This window comes from Oncorhynchus kisutch, linkage group LG30 (genome assembly GCF_002021735.2).
Source record: "Oncorhynchus kisutch isolate 150728-3 linkage group LG30, Okis_V2, whole genome shotgun sequence".
NCBI classification, from domain to species: Eukaryota; Metazoa; Chordata; class Actinopteri; order Salmoniformes; family Salmonidae; genus Oncorhynchus; species Oncorhynchus kisutch.
Window position 1 is genome coordinate 42,935,463 of NC_034203.2, and position 23,091 is coordinate 42,958,553.

At 42.3% G+C, this 23,091-nt stretch overlaps 1 protein-coding gene across 1 annotated transcript; it reads right to left on the reverse strand.

Moving 5' to 3' along the window:
* Positions 1-3: 3 nt before the first annotated feature.
* eif2b5 (eukaryotic translation initiation factor 2B, subunit 5 epsilon) lies at positions 4-22,758 on the reverse strand. The gene is made up of 16 exons (XM_020474128.2): positions 22,489-22,758; positions 20,517-20,641; positions 20,216-20,401; positions 17,492-17,669; positions 16,831-16,911; positions 16,359-16,436; positions 15,898-16,210; positions 8,754-8,899; positions 8,298-8,442; positions 6,900-6,998; positions 6,682-6,786; positions 6,499-6,589; positions 5,141-5,264; positions 4,783-4,908; positions 830-940; positions 4-664 (listed from the first exon to the last, which is right to left on the reverse strand). Exons 1-16 carry the CDS (start codon positions 22,624-22,626, stop codon positions 602-604), a joined length of 2,109 nt encoding a protein of 702 aa, XP_020329717.1. The 5' UTR covers positions 22,627-22,758; the 3' UTR covers positions 4-601.
* Between the last annotated feature and the right edge of the window lie 333 nt (positions 22,759-23,091).

Here is a 23,091-nt window from a genome sequence, read left to right on the forward strand (position 1 = left end):
TGGTGTTTTTAAATCTTTCTTTTATTAGGGTGTTAAACCATACCACAGCTTTCCTTCTTGTGACATTGTGAGCAAGGTGTCTGCTTGCGCTGTACACAATGACTAAATATCAACAACGTCATTTCCTTTTGGAGAAGCAATATGAAGCTGCCACAGTGTCCAAACTGATAACCTTTGACATTCTGGGACGGCTTTCCCCAGACACAGATTTGGCCTAATCCGGGAATTAAAAAGAATCCTCAAATGGAGAAAGTCCCACTAAAATAGATTTTTACTCCAGGACTAGGTTCAGGGCTGTATTCGCTTCGTATCGTGGAAGATCTACGTTATAGCTCAATTTAAAGGCAATGTCGGCTCAAATCGGAAATTACCTTTAAATTTTTAATGTGGATCTTCAAGCGATACGGATTGAATCCAGCTCTTAATCTGTCTGGGGAACCGGTCCTTTAAGTGCAGATTTAAAGTGAACCACAATGGAAACCATGGAATTCTATTCACACGGTTCTCAAGTCTTCAGTCTTCATTCCTCTTCTTCCGCACTCTCCTTCCTCCGAAGACTCATCATCCTCCTCACTCTCCTTCCTCCGAAGACTCATCCTCCTCACTCTCCTTCCTCTGAAGACTCATCCTCTGCTTCTTTCAACCACTGGATAAACTTCTGGAGCTGAGGAAGACAGGAAGACCTCTGTGTTTAGGCCTGGGGTCTGTACAGGACGTACAGTGCCACACACTGAGGTACGTCTAACTGCCCCCTCCATTGGAAAACAATCCCTTTACCCACACAATGCCTTTCTTGCTGTTATGTATAAGCTCTGTAAGTGGTACTCACTCCCTGGTTCTTGCGTAGCTGTCTGCTCTTGTCATTGGTGGCTCCGGTAGAGAACCATTTTAGGATGGCCTCCTCCTCCAGGATCTCCAGCTGGTACATTTTCATCAGCACCTACAGGGAAGACAACAGACATGTTAACGTCCAACATCACAAGAAGTAAGAAGCAGGGGGTTGGAACCGGTTTTTGGGCACAGAACTGAAAATGTATTTTTTTTTTTTTTTGAGGAACAGAATCCGAAAGGCAAACGAAAGTGATTTCTACTGTTTCGGGACATAACTGTTATTTAAACAATGATGGGGAAACGGTTATTAACATTATTTTACGTATATGCAAAGCCCTCACACTCACTCAGAAAGTTATTCTAGTGTCTGCCTGTGTGACAGTATAACTTTTAGACCGTCCCCTCGCCCATACCCGGGAGCGAACCAGGGACCCTCTGCACACATCAACAACAGTCACCCACGAAGCATCGTTACCCATCGCTCCACAAAAGCCACGGCCCTTGCAGAGCAAGGGGAACTACTACTTCAAGGTCTCAGAGTAAGTGACGTCACCGATTGAAACGCTATTTAGCGCGCACCACCGCTAACTAAGCTAGCCGTTTCACATCCGTTACACCTGCCTGCCTGCCAGAACGTGTGCCAGGGTTTCAGTTAGGAACATGTGGTGCCAGGAAGACTTAAATTTAACGGACATCCATATGTATTCAGGTCCGACCTGGCCTTCAATAAAACAAGGAATATTGGCCAAATGAGAGACACATTTAAGTGTCCGTAAAAGCAGCCTATAACGCCAAAGTTCTCAACTCAGTCCATGACGACATTTAAACCTCTCCTCGACATGTACCCTACTCACTGTCGACAGACCTACTCTGCTTTCTCTAACTTCAATGCATTTAAACCTCTCCTCGACATGTACCCTACTCACTGTCGACAGACCTACTCTGCTTTCTCTAACTTCAATGCATAAGGCGTCCATCTTTGTAATCAACAGTGGCCAAGGCTCATCTCTCACTCTCCCCACAGCAGGCACACGGGTGTGCAAGGACTATGAGAATGGTGCTGAAGTGCAGGCTATGATAGACAGCCTCTCCCTGGACAATTTGGCCAACTACAATTTTATTTATTCTCTTTCAAGTTAAAACATGACAGTTAGGGCTACCGGCTCATGGAAACTCTGGTGTGTGCGTGTATAGGGAACCTGCCCCCCACCCCCCCCTCAGGAGAATAGTCTAGCACCCTACTAGACATTACAACCTGCCCCTCCCCCTCAGGAGAATAGTCTAGCACCCTACTAGACATTACAACCTGCCCCTCAGGAGAATAGTCTAGCACCCTACTAGACATTACAACCTGCCCCTCCCCCTCAGGAGAATAGTCTAGCACCCTACTAGACATTACAACCTGCCCCTCCCCCTCAGGAGAATAGTCTAGCACCCTACTAGACATTACAACCTGCCCCTCCCCCTCAGGAGAATAGTCTAGCACCCTACTAGACATTACAACCTGCCCCTCAGGAGAATAGTCTAGCACCCTACTAGACATTACAACCTGCCCCTCAGGAGAATAGTCTAGCACCCTACTAGACATTACAACCTCCCCCTCAGGAGAATAGTCTAGCACCCTACTAGACATTACAACCTGCCCCTCCCCCTCAGGAGAATAGTCTAGCACCCTACTAGACATTACAACCTGCCCCTCCCCCTCAGGAGAATAGTCTAGCACCCTACTAGACATTACAACCTGCCCCTCCCCCTCAGGAGAATAGTCTAGCACCCTACTAGACATTACAACCTGCCCCTCCCCCTCTGGAGAATAGTCCAGCACCTTACTGGACATTACAACCTGCCCCTCCCCCTCAGGAGAATAGTCTAGCACCCTACTGGACATTACAACCTGCCCCTCCCCCTCAGGAGAATAGTCTAGCACCCTACTGGACATTACAACCTGCCCCTCCCCCTCAGGAGAATAGTCTAGCACCCTACTAGACATTACAACCTGCCCCTCAGGAGAATAGTCTAGCACCCTACTAGACATTACAACCTGCCCCTCAGGAGAATAGTCTAGCACCCTACTGGACATTACAACCTGCCCCTCCCCCTCAGGAGAATAGTCTAGCACCCTACTGGACATTACAACCTGCCCCTCCCCCTCAGGAGAATAGTCTAGCACCCTACTGGACATTACAACCTGCCCCTCCCCCTCAGGAGAATAGTCTAGCACCCTACTAGACATTACAACCTGCCCCTCAGGAGAATAGTCTAGCACCCTACTGGACATTACAACCTGCCCCTCCCCCTCAGGAGAATAGTCTAGCACCTTACTGGACATTACAACCTGCCCCTCAGGAGAATAGTCTAGCACATTACAACCTGCCCCTCAGGAGAATAGTCTAGCACCTTACTGGACATTACAACCTGCCCCCCCCCCCTCAGGAGAATAGTCTAGCACCCTACTGGACATTACAACCTGCCCCTCCCCCTCAGGAGAATAGTCTAGCACCCTACTGGACATTACAACCTGCCCCTCAGGAGAATAGTCTAGCACCCTACTAGACATTACAACCTGCCCCTCCCCCTCAGGAGAATAGTCTAGCACCCTACTGGACATTACAACCTGCCCCTCAGGAGAATAGTCTAGCACCCTACTAGACATTACAACCTGCCCCTCCCCCTCAGGAGAATAGTCTAGCACCTTACTGGACATTACAATCTGCCCCTCCCCCTCAGGAGAATAGTCTAGCACCTTACTGGACATTACAACCTGCCCCTCAGGAGAATAGTCTAGCACCTTACTGGACATTACAACCTGCCCCCCCCCCCTCTGGAGAATAGTCTAGCACCTTACTGGACATTACAACCTGCCCCCCCCCCCTCTGGAGAATAGTCTAGCACCCTACTAGACATTACAACCTGCCCCTCTGGAGAATAGTCTAGCACCCTACTAGACATTACAACCTGCCCCTCAGGAGAATAGTCTAGCACCCTACTAGACATTACAACCTGCCCCCCCCCCTCTGGAGAATAGTCCAGCACCTTACTGCCCTGATTCCGAAATTATGGAGAGATTTTTAACTACAGAAGAATGGATTAAACTTGTCAATGCTAGCTAAGGATAATATAGTTATCACATTTCACATTGGATTTATTAACAAACAAAACAGGGTAAGATGTGTTTTTATTCTAAATCTGGTGCTGCTCTGCAAAAGAAAAGGGAAGAAAAAGGAGCAGAAAGGAACGATATAAACCGTTAATTCATTTTGGTTCCAACTGGTTCAGAGCTAGATTTTGCATGGCCACAACAGTGGAAGGGAACAGAAAATTAAATAATGATTCTGTTCAGAACAAAACAATTGGAAAATTATTAAATTATTTATCCGAGCCAGAACGGCTCATAAGGGCAGGAGCCCATTTCGTGTTTCTGTAGCATAAGGCAGCTTAATGTACAAGTAGAAGGAACACTCCCTGGACGGGACTCTATCTATACAAGTAGTAGGAACACTCCCTGGACAGGACTCTAGTTTATCTATACAAGTAGTAGGAACACTCCCTGGACAGGACTCTAGTCTATCTATACAAGTAGTAGGAACACTCCCTGGACAGGACTCTAGTCTATCTATACAAGTAGTAGGAACACTCCCTGGACAGGACTCTAGTCTATCTATACAAGTAGTAGGAACACTCCCTGGACAGGACTCTAGTCTATCTATCTATACAAGTAGTAGGAACACTCCCTGGACAGGACTCTAGTCTATATATCTATACAAGTAGTAGGAACACTCCCTGGACAGGACTCTAGTCTATATATCTATACAAGTAGTAGGAACACTCCCTGGACAGGACTCCTAGTCTATCTATTGCAGGTCTACATACTACACACTCTACACGCCTTGACAATAGCCGTTTGGGAGTCTCCTGCTCTAAGAACACAGACAGTCCAGACAGACAACCCACCTTGACCATAGCAGTCTGATGAGTGTCCTGCTCCAGGAACAGCTCCTCCACAGCAGACAGGCAGTCCAGGTGATCCTGAGCTCTCTTGATGTAGTTCTTAAACACCGGAGACCACGTCTTCAGCAGCTGAGAGGCAGGGGGGGAGGAGAAGAGAAAATAGGCTATTCTTTAAACCATCTCGCTCTCTCTGTCCCTCATTACACCTCTAACTGTTTTTTTGGGGGGTGGAGATAAGAGCTGGTCATTTTTGTAAGTGATTTGTCTGTAGAAATGAAGAGATAAATAAATAAATAATATATATATATATATTACTGGTTGTAGAACAATCAATTGGGGTGTGGTGGTTGTGAGTACTTACAGGCAGTAGTGAACCGGTGTACTGTAGGGTGGTGAGCTGCGTCCCCTGCTGTTGGAAGGGGTACTCCAGAACAACTCTGGTCAGAATCTGCATTACCTCCTTGAGAGTGATGTTATAGGCATACCTGGTGGGAGAGGGGAAGTACCAGATCTATACTCTGAAGATGGTAGCGTGGACAACATTTAGCTGGATCTGTTATAAAAGGGACTGAAAAACTAGTGCACTTCAACCAGAGTTTGCACTTATCTGAAGGGCACTTATCAGGAGCAGAGTGCTAGTTACTCATATCAGGAGCAAAGTATGACACACACTTATCAGGGTTATGTGGGGTGGCAGGTAGCCTAGTGGTTAGAGTGTAGAGGCGGCAGGTACCCTAGTGGTTAGAGTGTAGAGGTGGCAGGTAGCCTAGTGGTTAGAGTGTTGGACTAGTAACCGAAAGGTTGCAAGATCGAATCCCCGAGCTGACAAGGTAAAAATCTGTCATCCTAACCCTGAACAAGGCAGTTAACCCACTGTTCCCCGGGAAGGTCGTCATTTTCAATACGAATTTGTTCTTAACTGACTTGCCTAGTTAAATTTTTAAAAATCAGGAGCAGGAGCATACTCTTATCAGGAGCCGACTACTGCTCACTAATCAGGAGCCGACTACTTGCTCACTAATCAGGAGCCGACTACTTGCTCACTCATCAGGAGCCGACTACTGCTCACTCATCAGGAGCCGACTACTGCTCACTCATCAGGAGCCGACTACTGCTCACTCATCAGGAGCCGACTACTGCTCACTCATCAGGAGCCGACTACTGCTCACTCATCAGGAGCCGACTACTGCTCACTCATCAGGAGCCGACTACTGCTCACTCATCAGGAGCCGACTACTGCTCACTCATCAGGAGCCGACTACTGCTCACTCATCAGGAGCCGACTACTGCTCACTCATCAGGAGCCGACTACTGCTCACTCATCAGGAGCCGACTACTGCTCACTCATCAGGAGCCGACTACTGCTCACTCATCAGGAGCCGACTACTGCTCACTCATCAGGAGCCGACTACTGCTCACTCATCAGGAGCCGACTACTGCTCACTCATCAGGAGCCGACTACTGCTCACTCATCAGGAGCCGACTACTGCTCACTCATCAGGAGCCGACTACTGCTCACTCATCAGGAGCCGACTACTGCTCACTCATCAGGAGCCGACTACTGCTCACTCATCAGGAGCCGACTACTGCTCACTCATCAGGAGCCGACTACTGCTCACTCATCAGGAGCCGACTACTGCTCACTCATCAGGAGCCGACTACTGCTCACTCATCAGGAGCCGACTACTGCTCACTCATCAGGAGCCGACTACTACTCACTTGAGAGAGTTGATCTCGAGGACCAGGTTGTCACAGACGATGTTCTCCTCCAAACCTCTCTGTAGTGTCCCCAACACTTCCAACTGGAAAGCTACACAAACACATTATTGCTATGGCATGTCATTTTGGATTAGTATCATCAATTCAACGAATCAATTCAGAAATCAATCGGTATCCCCTCACCATTGACGTCATCAATCTCTGGTGAGACACTGCGACTGCGATCCTGAGATTCCTCGCTGGCCTCACTCTCACTGTCACTCTCTGGATCAGGGTTAAGCACCAGGCCTAGAGAGACAGGATATATATTTTATGACTGAGGGCATGGACAAGTGGCCTCACCCAGTCTCTTCGCCCTCAACAGACTACTTTGCATACGTTTTGTTTTGAAAGTGGCCTACCCCATAGACACTGTGCCAGCTCTTCATCCTCAGTGTCGTTCATACTGGCCTTCCAGATATAACCTTTACCCTCAGGTCCTACCTCGGCTGGATTAAATGCTGGACAGATGAAACAGGGAATACTGTTACAGTACAGACAACAAGGTTTTGCTCACTGTCATTGACATAAATATCTCAGATATGTCCTCAGATACCTTTGACATTTTATTTCTAAAAACAGATTTCCATAACATTGAATAACAATATAACTTCGGGAAACAAGATCATGATACATTTCATTTTAAAACATTGTTTGTGGAATTATCAATGGTTGAAGAATCACATAAACCCACGACAGTAATAAATAAACCCACGACAGTAATAAATAAACCCACGACAGTAATAAATAAACCCACGACGGTAATAAATAAACCCACGACAGTAATAAATAAATCCACGACAGTAATAAATAAACCCACGACAGTAATAAATAAATCCACGACAGTAAACAGTAATAAATAAACCCACGACAGTAATAAATAAACCCACGACAGTAATAAATAAACCCACGACAGTAAACAGTAATAAATAAATCCACGACAGTAAACAGTAATAAATAAACCCACGACAGTAATAAATAAACCCACGACAGTAATAAATAATCCCGACAGTAAAAAATAATCCCACGACAGTAATAAATAAACCCACGACAGTAAACAGTAATAAATAATCCCACGACAGTAATAAATAAATCCACGACAGTAAACAGTAATAAATAATCCCACGACAGTAAAAAATAATCCCACGACAGTAAAAAATAATCCCACGACAGTAATAAATAAATCCACGACAGTAATAAATAAACCCACTACAGTAAACAGTAATAAATGAACCCACGACAGTAATAAATAAACCCACGACAGTAATAAATAATCCCGACAGTAAAAAATAATCCCACGACAGTAATAAATAAACCCACGACGGTAATAAATAAACCCACGACGGTAATAAATAAACCCACGACGGTAATAAATAAACCCACGACGGTAATAAATACTGAGAATGTGTACAACGTAGAGAGAAGGGGTTGGCCACCCTGATCCTGGAGCCACTTCATGTTTTTGATTTAACCAACCTGGAAGTTCCGGTGTGTTGAATTTAGGCCAATCACTGAACTGATCAATTAGTTCAGATGGTCGGTCAGGTGTGGTGCCTCGTTAGAACAAAATCCTGCAGGACCTGCAGCACCCCAGGAACTGGGTTGTCTACCTCTGGTATAGAGCTGAGTTAGCTAAATTCAGTCCTGGGGGGGGTCTGTTTTGGTTTTTGCCCCAGCACTACAGCTGACTCAAATAGTCAAAGCTTGATGATGAGTTGGTTATTTGAATCCGCTGTGTAGCGAGGGGGTCTAATACACACCTTTCTGCCTGGTCTTGTCTTTGCTGTGTCCCACTTCCTGGTCATCACTGAGGAATTCATCATCATCATCTTCCTCCTCTTCCTCAGGGTGATGCATAGACACCACAGTCCCTTCTGGGAGGGACAGGTTCGGACCAATCACCACCTGGGAAACAGGCAACATGGAAAAATACTCCTAAAGTACTCAAAAATGACTAGTTTTATAAGCTTACTGTAGCTAATAAAATGTTTGATATTAGGAAAGAGTAAAAGGTAAACAGTTAAACATGTTTCATGCTGGCATTTACAATATGTAGCTAATGTTTACATAAATATTTCCATTAGCAGCTACATTGTAAAGTACTTAGAGAGGTACTGAAAAGCACTATAGAAACACAGTCCATTATGCATATTGAAGAGGGTAACATGTTGTCATTAAAACAGTGTTATTTGGTTGTAAACACTTTGTTGCCTTACGTTGTACGCGAGGACACACTGTTTGTTGAGGCGTACAGCCTCTTTGACCACAGCCCCATCACACACCACTGACTGGTGAATCTCTACGTTGCTGGAGATGTGTACGTTGTTCCACATGTGGGCCCGGTCTAACACCACGTTGTCCCCTACAGAGAGACATCAGAGAGAGGCGTCAGACTGCCAAGCTTCTCCAGGATCACTGGCATCTTGGAGAACCTGGCAGGCTAGTAAATGCAGAGCAGATTGAAGGAAAACTGCACCTTGGATTCACTCAATGTTTATTTAATTATTTTATTTATCTACATTCTATCAAATCAACTGGCAGTACCGTATCTACATTCTATCAAATCAACTGGCAGTACCGTATCTACATTCTATCAAATCAACTGGCAGTACCGTATCTACATTCTATCAAATCAACTGGCAGTACCGTATCTACATTCTATCAAATCAACTGGCAGTACCGTATCTACATTCTATCAAATCAACTGGCAGTACCGTATCTACATTCTATCAAATCAACTGGCAGTACCGTATCTACATTCTATCAAATCAACTGGCAGTACCGTATCTACATTCTATCAAATCAACTGGCAGTACGGTATCTACATTCTATCAAATCAACTGGCAGTACCGTATCTACATTCTATCAAATCAACTGGCAGTACCGTATCTACATTCTATCAAATCAACTGGCAGTACGGTATCTACATTCTATCAAATCAACTGGCAGTACGGTATCTACATTCTATCAAATCAACTGGCAGTACCGTATCTACATTCTATCAAATCAACTGGCAGTACGGTATCTACATTCTATCAAATCAACTGGCAGTACCGTATCTACATTCTATCAAATCAACTGGCAGTACGGTATCTACATTCTATCAAATCAACTGGCAGTACGGTATCTACATTCTATCAAATCAACTGGCAGTACGGTATCTACATTCTATCAAATCAACTGGCAGTACGGTATCTACATTCTATCAAATCAACTGGCAGTACGGTATCTACATTCTATCAAATCAACTGGCAGTACGGTATCTACATTCTATCAAATCAACTGGCAGTACGGTATCTACATTCTATCAAATCAACTGGCAGTACCGTATCTACATTCTATCAAATCAACTGGCAGTACCGTATCTACATTCTATCAAATCAACTGGCAGTACGGTATCTACATTCTATCAAATCAACTGGCAGTACCGTATCTACATTCTATCAAATCAACTGGCAGTACCGTATCTACATTCTATCAAATCAACTGGCAGTACGGTATCTACATTCTATCAAATCAACCGGCAGTACCGTATCTACATTCTATCAAATCAACTGGCAGTACGGTATCTACATTCTATCAAATCAACTGGCAGTACGGTATCTACATTCTATCAAATCAACTGGCAGTACGGTATCTACATTCTATCAAATCAACTGGCAGTACCGTATCTACATTCTATCAAATCAACTGACAGTACGGTATCTACATTCTATCAAATCAACTGGCAGTACGGTATCTACATTCTATCAAATCAACTGGCAGTACCGTATCTACATTCTATCAAATCAACTGACAGTACCGTATCTACATTCTATCAAATCAACTGGCAGTACGGTATCTACATTCTATCAAATCAACTGGCAGTACCGTATCTACATTCTATCAAATCAACTGGCAGTACTGTATCTACATTCTATCAAATCAACTGGCAGTACGGTATCTACATTCTATCAAATCAACTGGCAGTACGGTATCTACATTCTATCAAATCAACTGGCAGTACCGTATCTACATTCTATCAAATCAACTGGCAGTACGGTATCTACATTCTATCAAATCAACTGGCAGTACGGTATCTACATTCTATCAAATCAACTGGCAGTACGGTATCTACATTCTATCAAATCAACTGGCAGTACGGTATCTACATTCTATCAAATCAACTGGCAGTACGGTATCTACATTCTATCAAATCAACTGGCAGTACCGTATCTACATTCTATCAAATAAACTGACAGTACCGTATCTACATTCTATCAAATCAACTGGCAGTACCGTATCTACATTCTATCAAATCAACTGGCAGTACGGTATCTACATTCTATCAAATAAACTGACAGTACCGTATCTACATTCTATCAAATCAACTGGCAGTACGGTATCTACATTCTATCAAATCAACTGGCAGTACGGTATCTACATTCTATCAAATCAACTGGCAGTACCGTATCTACATTCTATCAAATCAACTGGCAGTACGGTATCTACATTCTATCAAATCAACTGACAGTACCGTATCTACATTCTATCAAATCAACTGGCAGTACCGTATCTACATTCTATCAAATCAACTGGCAGTACCGTATCTACATTCTATCAAATCAACTGGCAGTACCGTATCTACATTCTATCAAATCAACTGACAGTACCGTATCTACATTCTATCAAATCAACTGGCAGTACGGTATCTACATTCTATCAAATCAACTGGCAGTACCGTATCTACATTCTATCAAATCAACTGGCAGTACTGTATCTACATTCTATCAAATCAACTGGCAGTACGGTATCTACATTCTATCAAATCAACTGGCAGTACGGTATCTACATTCTATCAAATCAACTGGCAGTACCGTATCTACATTCTATCAAATCAACTGGCAGTACGGTATCTACATTCTATCAAATCAACTGGCAGTACGGTATCTACATTCTATCAAATCAACTGGCAGTACGGTATCTACATTCTATCAAATCAACTGGCAGTACGGTATCTACATTCTATCAAATCAACTGGCAGTACGGTATCTACATTCTATCAAATCAACTGGCAGTACCGTATCTACATTCTATCAAATCAACTGACAGTACTGTATCTACATTCTATCAAATCAACTGGCAGTACCGTATCTACATTCTATCAAATCAACTGGCAGTACGGTATCTACATTCTATCAAATCAACTGGCAGTACCGTATCTACATTCTATCAAATCAACTGGCAGTACGGTATCTACATTCTATCAAATCAACTGACAGTACCGTATCTACATTCTATCAAATCAACTGGCAGTACCGTATCTACATTCTATCAAATCAACTGGCAGTACGGTATCTACATTCTATCAAATCAACTGGCAGTACGGTATCTACATTCTATCAAATCAACTGACAGTACCGTATCTACATTCTATCAAATCAACTGACAGTACCGTATCTACATTCTATCAAATCAACTGGCAGTACCGTATCTACATTCTATCAAATCAACTGGCAGTACGGTATCTACATTCTATCAAATCAACTGGCAGTACGGTATCTACATTCTATCAAATCAACTGGCAGTACGGTATCTACATTCTATCAAATCAACTGACAGTACGGTATCTACATTCTATCAAATCAACTGGCAGTACGGTATCTACATTCTATCAAATCAACTGGCAGTACCGTATCTACATTCTATCAAATCAACTGGCAGTACGGTATCTACATTCTATCAAATCAACTGGCAGTACCGTATCTACATTCTATCAAATCAACTGGCAGTACGGTATCTACATTCTATCAAATCAACTGGCAGTACCGTATCTACATTCTATCAAATCAACTGGCAGTACGGTATCTACATTCTATCAAATCAACTGGCAGTACCGTATCTACATTCTATCAAATCAACTGGCAGTACCGTATCTACATTCTATCAAATCAACTGGCAGTACGGTATCTACATTCTATCAAATCAACTGGCAGTACGGTATCTACATTCTATCAAATCAACTGGCAGTACGGTATCTACATTCTATCAAATCAACTGACAGTACGGTATCTACATTCTATCAAATCAACTGGCAGTACGGTATCTACATTCTATCAAATCAACTGGCAGTACGGTATCTACATTCTATCAAATCAACTGACAGTACGGTATCTACATTCTATCAAATCAACTGGCAGTACGGTATCTACATTCTATCAAATCAACTGACAGTACGGTATCTACATTCTATCAAATCAACTGGCAGTACGGTATCTACATTCTATCAAATCAACTGGCAGTACCGTATCTACATTCTATCAAATCAACTGGCAGTACGGTATCTACATTCTATCAAATCAACTGGCAGTACCGTATCTACATTCTATCAAATCAACTGGCAGTACGGTATCTACATTCTATCAAATCAACTGACAGTACGGTATCTACATTCTATCAAATCAACTGGCAGTACGGTATCTACATTCTATCAAATCAACTGGCAGTACGGTATCTACATTCTATCAAATCAACTGGCAGTACAGTATCTACATTCTATCAAATCAACTGGCAGTACGGTATCTACATTCTATCAAATCAACTGGCAGTACGGTATCTACATTCTATCAAATCAACTGGCAGTACGGTATCTACATTCTATCAAATCAACTGGCAGTACCGTATCTACATTCTATCAAATCAACTGGCAGTACGGTATCTACATTCTAACAAATCAACTGGCAGTACGGTATCTACATTCTATCAAATCAACTGGCAGTACCGTATCTACATTCTATCAAATCAACTGGCAGTACCGTATCTACATTCTATCAAATCAACTGGCAGTACGGTATCTACATTCTATCAAATCAACTGGCAGTACCGTATCTACATTCTATCAAATCAACTGACAGTACGGTATCTACATTCTATCAAATCAACTGGCAGTACCGTATCTACATTCTATCAAATCAACTGGCAGTACCGTATCTACATTCTATCAAATCAACTGGCAGTACGGTATCTACATTCTATCAAATCAACTGGCAGTACCGTATCTACATTCTATCAAATCAACTGGCAGTACCGTATCTACATTCTATCAAATCAACTGGCAGTACCGTATCTACATTCTATCAAATCAACTGGCAGTACCGTATCTACATTCTATCAAATCAACTGACAGTACGGTATCTACATTCTATCAAATCAACTGACAGTACCGTATCTACATTCTAACAAATCAACTGGCAGTACGGTATCTACATTCTATCAAATCAACTGGCAGTACGGTATCTACATTCTATCAAATCAACTGACAGTACCGTATCTACATTCTAACAAATCAACTGGCAGTACCGTATCTACATTCTATCAAATCAACTGGCAGTACGGTATCTACATTCTATCAAATCAACTGGCAGTACCGTATCTACATTCTATCAAATCAACTGGCAGTACGGTATCTACATTCTATCAAATCAACTGACAGTACCGTATCTACATTCTATCAAATCAACTGACAGTACGGTATCTACATTCTATCAAATCAACTGACAGTACCGTATCTACATTCTATCAAATCAACTGGCAGTACCGTATCTACATTCTATCAAATCAACTGGCAGTACCGTATCTACATTCTATCAAATCAACTGGCAGTACCGTATCTACATTCTATCAAATCAACTGGCAGTACCGTATCTACATTCTATCAAATCAACTGGCAGTACGGTATCTACATTCTATCAAATCAACTGGCAGTACGGTATCTACATTCTATCAAATCAACTGGCAGTACGGTATCTACATTCTATCAAATCAACTGGCAGTACGGTATCTACATTCTATCAAATCAACTGGCAGTACCGTATCTACATTCTATCAAATCAACTGGCAGTACGGTATCTACATTCTATCAAATCAACTGACAGTACGGTATCTACATTCTATCAAATCAACTGGCAGTACCGTATCTACATTCTATCAAATCAACTGGCAGTACCGTATCTACATTCTATCAAATCAACTGACAGTACCGTATCTACATTCTATCAAATCAACTGGCAGTACCGTATCTACATTCTATCAAATCAACTGGCAGTACCGTATCTACATTCTATCAAATCAACTGGCAGTACCGTATCTACATTCTATCAAATCAACTGACAGTACGGTATCTACATTCTATCAAATCAACTGGCAGTACGGTATCTACATTCTATCAAATCAACTGACAGTACGGTATCTACATTCTATCAAATCAACTGACAGTACCGTATCTACATTCTATCAAATCAACTGGCAGTACCGTATCTACATTCTATCAAATCAACTGGCAGTACCGTATCTACATTCTATCAAATCAACTGGCAGTACCGTATCTACATTCTATCAAATCAACTGACAGTACGGTATCTACATTCTATCAAATCAACTGACAGTACGGTATCTACATTCTATCAAATCAACTGGCAGTACGGTATCTACATTCTATCAAATCAACTGGCAGTACCGTATCTACATTCTATCAAATCAACTGGCAGTACGGTATCTACATTCTATCAAATCAACTGGCAGTACCGTATCTACATTCTATCAAATCAACTGGCAGTACCGTATCTACATTCTATCAAATCAACTGGCAGTACGGTATCTACATTCTATCAAATCAACTGACAGTACCGTATCTACATTCTATCAAATCAACTGGCAGTACCGTATCTACATTCTATCAAATCAACTGGCAGTACGGTATCTACATTCTATCAAATCAACTGACAGTACCGTATCTACATTCTATCAAATCAACTGACAGTACGGTATCTACATTCTATCAAATCAACTGGCAGTACCGTATCTACATTCTATCAAATCAACCGTATCTACAAAACTAGTTCAAGCCACATAATCCCAAAGGCTGTAATATTGTTTCCTAAAAATCATGTTTACAGTTTAATTATTATTTTCATTCACATGATTTGATTGACTGTTATTGAACCTAATACAATGTCAAAGTGAATCGTTAGTTTTGTCAACAACAACAACAAATTTTTTTTTGAAATGAATCATATCAATTGTTTAAAAAAGTAAATCAACTTTGTATCGCCTTATTCGCGAGTGTCGGTGGAAAGTGTTTTGGGGACATGACGAAAACATTCATACACGCTAATAATAGCTCAACAATTAACTAGAGGGTACAAGATATGTTTTGAATTGACTATCGAGGTCAGTCTTTTCTATCATATCTACTATGACTTTTCAGACTAACATTTTCCCAAAAACTTTTCCAGGCCTGGAAAACTCCATTTCAAAATGCCATGAATTATCCAGGATTTCCATGACCTTACGAACCCTGTAGAAACAGTAACGGTATAATACCTATGGTGCAGTTGTTGCCGATGACACTGTTTGATATGTGACAGTTGGCTCCGATGCTGGTGTCTCGACCAATCAGAACGTTCTCCTCCATCTGGCTGCCGTGCCCCAGGCTGACCTCGGCGCCCCGATAGACGTTATGACGGGAGTGGGTACACCCCTGCCCCTGCTGGTCTGTGAAGTTCGCCTCGGGGGTGAGGGGATAGACCCAGCGACGTACCATGTCCGAGGAGACGGAGTCGTACATCTGCAGGTTGGACACGCGTGCTCCATAGCCATCCTGTGTTACATACAGGTGGATCTGGTTGCCCAGAATCTAGAGCGGGAGGACATAGTAGACTTGTTTGCTCGGTAAGGACGTGTTTAAGCTTTGGTCGGGGTTATTGGGATGTTCTGGTTTCAATACAACATACAGTTGTATCTTTATATACAGTATCATAATCACTGAATTTCTTTTCTCATACCTCTTCATTGACCAGAATCCCTCTGACAAAGTCATTCCTGGTCTGGTAGTCAAAGTTGTCTGTGAAGAGTTCAGCTACCTGTAAACAAAGCCAGTGTCATGTCTTCCATACAACAGACTTGCAGCTCACTCAGTCCCCCCCTGGTTAAAGACGGGTAATTCCACAGTAGAGGAATTACGCTGAGAATCAGATTTTCTCACTTTAGAATGTATTCCAAACAAAAACCATTGAATTCAAAAGTTGACCATATAATACAACTCTATGCACAATGATTACTTTGAACAATTTATACAGTGAAGCAAAACAATATATATATACATTTCCTGGAAAAACTGTGCAGATGCAAACTTTGTGGAAATATGGTTTGTTACTCTTTGAAATCAATGGATTTTGTTTGGTATACATTTTAAAGTGAAAAGCTGGAGTCTCTGCGTAAATCCTTTACCATGGAATTGCCCAGACAGTAGATTACCTGTGGGGAACAGATACTGATGTGGCAGTCCAGCAGATCATGTCTGATTTCAAACTCATCACTTCCATGTTGGAAAATGTTCTGCAAGACAAAACACAATAGTCAGTCCACCACTCCTGAACATCCACACATTCTGAAAAGAGGTTCAGGACTTAATATCTAAATGTTTATCTTTGCTTATAAACTTTGTGTTTGTATCTCTACTACTTGCTTTGCAGTAAATTTACCTTTTGGGGGATCCCATGGAGAACTGCTACGTTCCCATGGAGAACTGTTACATTCCCATGGAGAACTGTTACGTTCCCATGGAGAACTGTTACGTTCCCATGGAGAACTGTTACGTTCCCATGGAGAACTGTTACGTTCCCATGATGAACTGTTACGTTCCCATGGAGAACGGCTACGTTCCCATGGAGAACGGCTACGTTCCCATGGAGAACGGCGACGTTCCCATGGTGAACTGCGACGTTCCCATGGAGAACTGCGACGTTCCCATGGAGAACTGCGACGTTCCCATGGAGAACTGCGACGTTCCCATGGAGAACTGCGACGTTCCCACGGAGAACTGTTACGTTACCATGGAGAACTGTTACGTTCCCATGATGAACTGTTACGTTCCCATGATGAACTGTTACGTTCCCATGGAGAACTGTTACGTTACCATGGGGAACTGTAGCTTCTTAAGGCCCTGTGTCTTCTGGTAGTGGAGGACCCGCTTGCTCTTGCTGTCCATGGCAACGATCACGTCATCCTCCTCGCAGCGAGACTTGTGGCCCGGAGATGACTCTTTGAACACCATGGTCATCACAGAGATGTTCTTGTCCACCTTACGCCGATGCCTTCATGAACAACATAAATCCTAGTGTTAATACGTGATCAATATGAAAAAGGTATACAAATAGGCCTAGCTGCCCCATTGGTGTATTACATTTTCTAAACTGGGTGGTTCGTGCCCTGAATGCTGATTGGCTGTAGTATATCAGATTGTATACCACGGGTATGATAAAACATGTATTTTTACTGCTCTAATTACATTGGTAACCTTAGCTGTGGTATATTGGCCATATACCACATCCCCCTCAGTCCTTATTGCTTAAGTCTACAGCTGATTCCTAGTCAAGTGCTCATCACAATCTTGAATAGCTGGATTAAATGTGATACATTAAAGCAGGGCTGGCGCAAAACCCGGTATCTATGGAACGCCGTTTGGGTCTTTGCGTGTCAAAAAATATGTTATTTGACGCGTTAAATTAGCTTTTAATTTGAGACGTCAAATAACACAGTTTTAACATAGTAGGTTGTGTGTTCTGAATTTGCAGGTGCAATCCGTGCGCCACCATTATCAGGAGCACTGTCAAAGCTGCACACACACAAAAAAAAAGTCTGCAAACAAACAAACACCGTCCACGAACGATGTGTTTACAATACCGCGTTGGTAATAAAGCATAATTTGCTCGACCGCAACTTCTGGGGTAGCTAGCTAGCTTTAGCTTGGTACTTAGCTTGCAACCAGCCTGAAAACTATGACCAGTAGAAACTGCAGTCATTTTCATTATTCTCAGCAATGATTTAGGAATCCTTGTGAGTAATTATTAGCTAGGTAGCCACTTGTTGTTCGCCAATTGAAATTGAACTTCAGTTCATGAAAATAAAAAGCTAGCCAGCTACCCTGTTGCCCAAAGCTAACGTTATAAGCAGCCAGATAGCTTCATCTGGCCAGTGAGTCTCGACCGGACCGGGTTGTGTGTTGTGAAGTTAGCCACAATAAGGATTAGGCACAATTTTGGAATTGGCGGTTTGCCTTCAAAATAAAAGTACCTCTTTTGAAAGTGATGCAGAAGGTTACAATTGGTGGAATCATGCCATATTTAGACTAGATAATGTTAAACAAGGTTGGAATGTGAAGAAATGGAAATGGGGTATCAGTCTAGTCGGTGACACCCACAGAACACAACTGTGAAGAGTTTATGCAAATATTAGCGTTGTGACTGTGTGAAATCACCTCCCCAGTCAAGCCTATTGTGTGTATTGACATTCATATTGCACTGTACAGCTTTACCTAAGGATTGAGGATCAATTAAATGGGGTATCAGTCTACTCAATACCCAATATATTTTTTCCCAACATCCTCCTCAGAGTTATCAGACTCAAAAACATCCACGCAGTATTGGTTTTCCTCTGGAATACTGTTCAATACACATAGATTGACAATAAATGTGTCTCAATTCACAGTTGTTTCATTGTCCTGCAATAAGAGCTACGACACTAATGTTCTCTGGGTGTCACTGAGTAGACTGAAACCCCATGTCATTGATCCACAATCCATAGGTTAAGGCTGTACAGTGAAATAAGGATCCCCCCCCCCCCCCCCCCCCCCCAATGCAACTCTAAAGTATAATACATCCAGTGAGATTTCAACAGATTTTTTGTCAAATTAACAAATGATTTGTCTTTTATTGATTTTATATAACAATATTCCAACCATGTTTAGCATGAGCTATTCAATTATGGCATAATTCTACTATTTGCATCACTGTCAATGACATACTTTCATTTTGAGGTAGCCTAGTGGTTAGCGCGTTGAGCCAGTAACCGAAAGGTTGCATGTTCGAATCCCTAAGCTGACAAGGTAAAAATCTGTTGTTCTGCCCCTGAACAAGGCAGTTAACCCACTGTTCCTAGGCCCTCAATGAAAGTAAGAATTTGTTCTTAACTGACCTGCCTAGTTAAATAAAAGGTAAAAAAAATAATGGCTTTATTTTGAAGGCAAACCGCAAAGTCCACTATTGTGGCTAATCATTATTGTGGCTAGCTTCACACAGATGGGTTCGCCCACCATTATTCAAATAAGAACTGTCCTATAAATCAGGGTTATTTTAGATGATGACAGCTAGCCAGATAGTTAGCTACTATAGCTACTGAAACAGATTGTCGTTTTGTTATGTTTTTAAGGAAGAACATTGTTTGCATCCCTCAGCTAGCTAGCTTTTTTTTCTTTTCGAAATGACCAGCACTGTAGGTGCGTGAGACAACTTTACCAGCAGCATCATAGCATACGTATCAATGAATCATTGTGACATATTAAAATACGAGTGATGGTGTAATCAATGTGTAATAACTACGTAGGAACACGTTAAATTCTTATGTGAAGTGCAGTCATATTCAGGTCCTGATTGGTCAACAAGCATATTTGACACGTCAAATAGTGTTCTTTCACATGTATCTCTTTTTGACATTTAAAGACCCAAACGGTGTTCCATAGGTATCTGTAGCTCTCCAGGATGAGGTTAGGCCACCCAAACCCTCCTCCTGGAGAGATGCTGGGTGTGCTGGCTTTTCCTCCAGCCCTGTTGTCTACTAAGGTCAAGGGTCAAAGGTGACTGACCGGTGCTCCTGTAGGGCCTGGCTGACATCGATGTTGGACACCACGTCTCCGTAGACCAGGATGAAGTCGTTCCTCACCAGATTCTTGGCGTCCACATCCCGCAGCACGTCGCCGAGGGAACGGTACAGATCAGAGGTGATGATGTGGACCACGTTTGGAGAGGTGGGACGACACCACTTGGACTTACTGTTGGAAGAATTGAGGGAACATTTATATTGAGAAAACCCTGTGTGTTTGTGTTTGGGCCCTAAATAGTGTCAATGACTACTTTTTCTTGGTCAGAGTGTATGTGTGTTCTTACAGCAGGTGGTCCTTGATCTTGTTGGACATCCAGCAGCAGAAGACAAATGTCTCCTGAACACCAGTGGATGTTAGGAACTCCAGGGTGTAGTCTATCATGGCCACATTGCCCAACGGTAGGAGAGCCTGGATGGCACAAAACCACAGCAGAGATGGTGTGATGAGTGCAGAGATGATGTAAGGAGTGCAGAGAAGATGATGTGAGGAGTGCAGAGAAGATGATGTGAGGAGTGCAGAGAAGATGATGTGATAAGTGCAGAGATGATGTGATAAGTGCAGAGATGAGTGCAACAATGACCATCAGGTTTGGAGTCTCACTTATAAAAGCATAGGATGGTGTCGGGAAATCTGAAGTTCTGAGTGACGCTGGCTAGCACTCACGTGATATTTGGTTTTGGGTTAGACTGATGACCAGAATGATGGCAACTTTATTTTTAGTTATTTATTTTATGTAACTAGGCTAAGAACAAATTCAGTTAAAAACAAATTCTTATTTACAATGACGGCCTACCAAAAGGCCTCCTGTGGGGACCGGGGCCTGGGATTAAAAATAAACAATGAATACAATATAAATATAGGACAAAACACACATCACAACAAGAGAGACAACACTACATAAAGAGAGACCTAAAACAACATAGCAAGGCAGCAACACATGACAACATAGCGTGGTAGCAACACAACATAACAACATGGTAGCAGCACAACACAGGGTACAAACATTATTGTGCACAGACAACAGCACAAAGGGCAAGAAGGTAGAGACAACAATACATCACACAAAGCAGCCACAACTGTCAGTAAGAGTGTCCACGATTGAGTCTTTGAATGAAGATTGAGATAAAACTGTCCAGTTTGAGGATTTGTTGCAGCTCGTTCCAGTTGCTAGCTGCAGCGAACTGAAAAGACGAGCGACCCAGGGATGTGTGTGCTTTGGGGACCTTTAACAGAATGTGCCTTGCAGAACGGGTGTTGTATGTGGAGGATGAGGTCTGCAGTAGATCTCTCAGATAGGGGGGAGTGAGGCCTAAGAGGGTTTTATAAATAAGCATCAACCAGTGGGTTTTGCAACGATTATACAGAGATGACCAGTTTACATAAGAGTATAGAGTGCAGTGATGTGTCCTATCAGGAGCATTGGAGGCAAATCTGATGGCCGAATGTTAAAGAACATCTAGCCGCTCGAGAGCACCCTTACCTGCCAATCAATAAACTATGTCTCCATAATCTAGCATGGGTAGGATGGTCATCTGAATTAGGGGGGGGTTTGGCAGCTCAAGTCTAGATTTAACTTTAGCCTGAAGCTTTAATATGTGCTGAGAGAAAGACAGTACACCTTACTTGTATGAGGTGACTACCTCAAGCTCTAAACCCTCAGAGGTAGTAATAACACCTGTGGGAAGAGGGGCATTCCTCTTACCAAACCACATTACCTTTGTTTTGGGGGTGTTCAGAACAAGGTTAAGGGTAGAGAACACTTGTTGGACAAGTTCATTTAAAAAAAAAGGTTTATAACCAATGTCCATTTACTAGCAGGATTAATAAATTAACATTGTTGTTGTTATTGTGCTTTTGTCACGATTAGCCTAGCTACATGGATCTGATGGTGTCCCACTTAAAAGAGATAATCATATATAATGCCATCTGGAACAGTGATACAATTGCTGGTTCGCTACCTGGCTAAACTACAGACGAGATCTGTTGACATGTGGCTCCTACAGATTTTATACCACGAATATTACTAACTAGTTAGGAGGAAAACATATTGGCCATAGCTGTTATGAAATGTTGCATTTCAAGAACACGAGGTTGGTTGCATGCAAGAACTGTAGCTAGCTATGCTATGCTAGCGCTGTCATCCATTGACAATAGCATGCATGTACTTAGCCCTAGATCATGACTCTCAGTTCCATCTGCCACCTAGAGTTTTCGAGCGCTAGCATGCACTATTAAGCCATGGCACCATCGCATACCCTGGGTTGGTCTTTGGAGATGGGGAAAAACCTCCGGTTGAAGCTATCGGCGACTAGCACAGCTTGAAGCGGCTGCTCCTCTTCCTCCTGTTCACTGGTGACATTACCTTTCTTCTGTTTTCCTCCTCTGCTAGACATGGTGTTTGTCTGATAACTAGGTAGCTAGTTAACGTTACTAGCAAAATTTCAACAACCTTTCGTCAGATAGTACCAACCACAGATAGAACAATGAGTCAGATGTTGCACCGGATGTATAAATCTGAAGCATCCGGTTGGCGTTTTCACTCACCACCAAATATGGCGACAAGAGGAATCCCAGTGGCCGAACGACATTCTGCTCATTTTCTAATTTATGAAACATTTGATCTTAATTTTATTTATTTATTTTATTTTACCTTTATTTAACCAGGTAGGCAAGTTGAGAACAAGTTCTCATTTACAATTGCGACCTGGCCAAGATAAAGCAAAGCAGTTCGACAGATAAAACGACACAGAGTTACACATGGAGTAAAACAAACATACAGTCAATAATGCAGTATAAACAAGTCTATATACAATGTGAGCAAATGAGGTGAGAAGGGAGGTAAAGGCAAAAAAAGGCCA